General features: G+C 46.2%; 1 protein-coding gene across 1 annotated transcript in view; it reads left to right on the top strand.

The window, feature by feature from the left end:
* Positions 1-694: 694 nt before the first annotated feature.
* Positions 695-5,000, top strand: part of LOC311060727 (SH3 and cysteine-rich domain-containing protein 2-like) — a gene marked incomplete at both ends in the record, with an annotated part of 66,500 nt that continues 62,194 nt past the window's right edge. The window contains one exon of the mRNA XM_084079030.1: positions 695-787. Within this exon, the coding sequence (XP_083935156.1) occupies positions 695-787 (93 nt within the window). The remainder of the gene's footprint in view (positions 788-5,000) is intronic.

Raw genomic sequence — 5,000 nt, forward strand, 5'->3', positions numbered from 1 at the left:
TGCTCTAGCTGCGGGCGTCATGCTTCTTTTCAGCCGGTCCGTGACGTGTGGACGCATCGTAGAGCGTCTGGTCCAATGGGCTCCAGACAGAGCGCCGTTCCAGACTCAACCCAAAGTTTGAGTAAAAAAAAAAAAAAAAACGCGTGTCGGTCGCGGAGCGCCGGCTTGGCAGGCAGTTTAGCGAACGTAAGCATCCGAGACGAGAGGGAGAAGAGTGGTGGATGGATAGATACACACACACACACACACACACACACACACACACACACACACACACACACACACACACACACACACATGATGAATGTACACACGTGCTGATCGCGTTGAGTTACCGGGTATATTTATCAAATATAGGCTACAGTCAATGCGCTGTCCGTGGTACTGAATCAGTTTCAGGACCGATCGCTGGTGGACAGCGACGAGTTACCGGGTATTGATCTAATAGGCTACTCTCTGTCAGCCACTAAAGCGTAGCCGTACCCCTGTTAAATGTTTAATTGTTTCACGAGACAATCGGATACATTATGTTCCAATCCTCCAAGTGAGTCGAAAGGAGCAGAAATCTACACACACTGGATGGATGCCTCTTTGATCGAATCTTAAGTATTGACGACTCGAAACTTTGCCTAAATACGCGACCATGGACGATGAATGTGCAGGAGCAGTGTTTTAGTGTTTAGCCCCTTTCGCCATGACGGAGATCAGCGAGGAGAACGAGCCACAGCATCGGGACCTGCAGCGGTCCCATCACCAGGCTACTGTTCCCAGCCAACCCGAATCCAAGGTAAGAGCTAAGCATGCTGCTGTGTTTTGATGTGTTTTAATATCAAATACAAACTGTTGGGAATGATAATACATCATGTTGGAACTATAGCGTCCAGGTCCAGACCCTGATGTCTGGACCTGACTGTGTAAAAAGTCCAAGCCTTATCACCAGAAATGCCCCCCCCCCCCCTCTCCACTGTCGTTTATATGATGTTGAAGATTGCATGGCATTGTATATTTGCCTGTCATTGAATGCTGCCATGAATTGAATACACATGGACCCCAGTGGAAAGAACAAGCCGTAGTGCTTCCTTGGGTTTAATCCTTTTAGCATCCTTTTGTATAAAACTGTACTTTTTTTTTTGGCAAACTGTTAATAAAGTATTCAATCAATCAAGCATGGCAAAGTTAAAACCCTTTTTACGAAAATAGATTCACCACGCGTTAGCTTGTTTTCAAGCCCCAGTTTACCTTTTTTATTATAAACTAGTAAACATTTTATTTTTTGCTATAGGGCAGCCTATGAAATGTGATGTGTAGGGAAATCATGGTCTTGCAAGTAAGACTATCTTTAGTCTCTATAGGCTACCTGTCTAGTCCTGAGAGTAATAGTCCATGTGGGAGGCAGCAGGGAACAGTCTAGGGTCACTTACCTTACATAACAAGTCCTAACCCTACAATAAGCCTTTGTAATGCTTGTAAACTACTCTGCATGGGCTCAGAGAGGACAGAGATTAGCCTACACATGGTGTGTGTGTGTGTGTGTGTGTGTGTGTGTGTGTGTGTGTGCGTGTGTGTGTGTGTGTGTGTGTGTGTGTGTGTGTGTGTGTGTGTACAGTACGTGTGCATGTGTGTGTGTGCGTGTGCGTGTGCGTGTGCGTGTGTGTGTGTGTGTGTGTGTGTGTGTGTGTGTGTGTGTGTGTGTGTGTGTGTGTGTACAGTACGTGTGCATGTGTGTGCGCGTGTGTGCGCACGCTTGCCCTGCATTGATATAAATGCACACCCTCGCATGTGTCAACCAGGGACAAAGGTTCACGCCATGATGAACTCCAGGGATGCGAGAGGGTAATTGTCAACAGTAAAGGGCTAATGCTTACAGTAATTTCTGGACTGTAAGCATTTTTTTCAGCAGAATAGCTTGGTTAAGGAGGGGACCTCTCTGCTCATGCTGGCCTAAGCACATTTTCTCAACATCGATTGTTTCATAACACAGCCTCCATTGAGGCTTTAATAAGCATGCAAACAGCACAGACACTGTGGTCACATAGGGCGTTAATTGCCACAATAACAGCGGCAGCATACGATTTGTTGTTTCTGTCTGTCAACTTAAACATGACATAAAACAAGCCGACTGTGGCTCCCTCTCATCCATGTTCTACTAAGCCGGCCGGCACAACACCGGGCCCCATGGTCTTTAGGTGACACCGGGTGGATTTATGAGCAAATCAGCAGGGGGAGATGTAGCTATCTTGTGCTTGGGCCTGGGGGGGCGGGGGGGGGGGGTCCGGTCATAACTCAGACAAACAGTTGCAAAGCTATGGCAGCCACGTCGCTCCCCACTGCCAAGACCCCCTGGAAGAGCGAGATTAATGTTAGACCACTGGATTTCAGTACACCCCCCCACCCCCCTCCCAGTGGTCATATAGATTGCCTGCAGCCTAAAGCTTTCTTATTTCAGTCTCTCTCTCTCTCTCTCTCTCTCTCTCTCTCTCTCTCTCTCTCTCTCTCTCTCTCTCTCTCTCTCTCTCTCTCTCTCTCTCTCTCTCTCTCTCTCTCTCTCTCTCTCTCTCTCTCTCTCTCTCTCTCTCTCTCTCTCTCTCTCTCTCTCTCTCTCTCTTCTCTCTCTCTCTCTCTCTCTCTCTCTCTCTCTCTCTCTCTCTCTCTCTCTCTCTCTCTCCTGCCCTGCATGTCTCTGTTCGTTTCACTGCTCTGTGTGCATTCTTCTTTCTCTCTCTCTCAGCTCCACAGAGCGTTTCTCTCACTCTCTCGCCACTCTTCCTTGCTCTCTCTCTCTCTCTCTCTCTCTCCCTCTGTGTCGTTGTCTCCCTCCACTCTCCTTGTGCTCTCACAGAATTTGTCATGCTGCTAAGTACTAGCCTCTCAGGCTTTGTGGTGCACAGTAAAGCGTTCATATTTTGTTCCTCTGAGAGTGTTAAAAAAAACTGACTCTTACAAGTCAATTTGACTCTTCATGGTGCACAGTACGAAAACCGGAGTGTTAATTCAACTCAGATTTGATTCAACTTTCAGAGTTGATGTGTGTGTGTAGTGTTTCTTATAGGGAGAGGACGAGGGAGGAAAGGCCTGTTGTTGTCCCTCGCCCACACCCCTCACCCCCACCCACACACATTAACCACTTAACCACTTCTGCCCTATTTTATACCGTGGCTATTTTCAAATATTTTTTACTTTTGGTACTTTAAGTATATTTTCATGCCAATACTTTTGTACTTTTACTTAATTAACGTTTTGAACACAGGCCTTTTACTTGTAACAGAGCATTTCTACATTGTAGCATTGATACTTTTACTCAAGTAAAACATTTGAGTATGTTTTTCCACCCCCCCAGCCAAGGGCACAGTGTTGTACCGTAGTCTGTAGTGCTAAAAGCAAATGATTTGTTTGTCAGTCCCCATTGTGGACTCCATGTCATTGCAGGTCCTTGTGGAAAGGTGTGGTTGAAAAGGGGAGTATTTACAGCTCCCGGGTGGCTACTCAGAGGAGTCCATGGGGGGAGGGGAGCTGTTAGGGGTGAAGTGTCTTGCTCAGGGACACTTGTCTCCTATACACGTATGCTGGGGCGAGTTGAGGGTCGAACCGGCGTCCTCCCTCCTGAGAGCCTCCCCTTCCCACTCGGCTACCACCGTGTGTGTGTGTGTGTGTGTGTGTGTGTGTGTGTGTGTGTGTGTGTGTGTGTGTGTGTGTGTGTGTGTGTGTGTGTGTGTGGGGGGGGGGGGGGGGGGGGGGGGTCTTACCAGGAAAGGGTTTTTTAATCAACCGTTTCTTAAAGTTGGGTCCACCAGGCGTACAGATGGAGTATATACTCTTTGAGTTAAATTGACACTTAGGATTTTTCAGTGTAGATTGGGGTCCAAGAGATATATATTTTTGTATCTATTTGGGGGTCCATGGCCTTATGCTCATCAAACTGGGGGGGTCCTTCAAATGAAAAAGGTTGAGAATCACACATTTCTGCATGTACTGTATCTTGATACATCCTAACCATATCCTTGTTGTACCTATCACCAGGTCCGGATTAGCACTATGTGGTGCCCCAGGGCGACCTCAAATTGAAGTGCCCCCCGTGCGCCCGCGTGCGAAGCGCGGGGGCGACGAAATCGTGCACTCGCGCGAAAAATTGGCGGATTTTGTTAGTTTCTTTTTGTTTTTTGGTTACTTTATTTCGGTTTTAGGGTTAGGCTTATGTTAAGGCTATGTTATTTAATTCTTATTAAAAAATATATATATACGGCCTTAACGGCCTATGGGTAATCCGGCCCTGCCTATCACATGCTGTGTGAAATTAGATGCTGCATATTCAGGGTTCATTTTGCACATGTACTTGTCACCTTTTAGTGGATAAAATGAAAATGCAGTAAAGTGGAACTGTACTGATCATCATACATACTTCTATCTATTTCCTATTCCTGATAGCCGTTACGGCTCACTTTAACCCATTAAGACCATGAGGCCGATTTTACAAATGCCTTCTAAATCAGTAGTTCTCACACTTTGAAGATTTTTAAAAATCAAAAATAGCAGTCACTTCTTGCCGCACTGCGAGCTTGTAGATCTGCTATTTTCGAACGGCCAACGCTAAAATCTAAAATAACACATGCTTTCCCGGTTTTAATGGGTTAAGATACAAATCTTAACCCAAGGAAAAAGGAAAGGGAATATTTTCTGGTCCCTGCATGATGGGGGAGGGGAGATTGCTTCACACTGCTCCACCCAGCAGATGGCTGCTCAGATGGCTCAGATGAGCGCACGGGAGAGATACATGGATTCGAGTCGAAGTTATGCTCTGTTCATCTGAGCTGCCTAGGGTACATTGATCCAGACCTAATTTCTTAATCTCCTCCTTCCTTTTACAAATAGAGCAATTAGATCTCCGTAACGGAACGAAATGAGTTCCATCTCCATTACAACATGTCTTTTTTTTTTTGGTCTCGTGACTACACTAGGCTTCTTTGAGCGGAGCCCATAGCATTCACTGGAACATAAAGTGTAGT

This window comes from Gymnoscopelus microlampas (genome assembly GCF_963454915.1).
Source record: "Gymnoscopelus microlampas genome assembly, chromosome: 14".
NCBI lineage: Eukaryota > Metazoa > Chordata > Actinopteri > Myctophiformes > Myctophidae > Gymnoscopelus > Gymnoscopelus microlampas.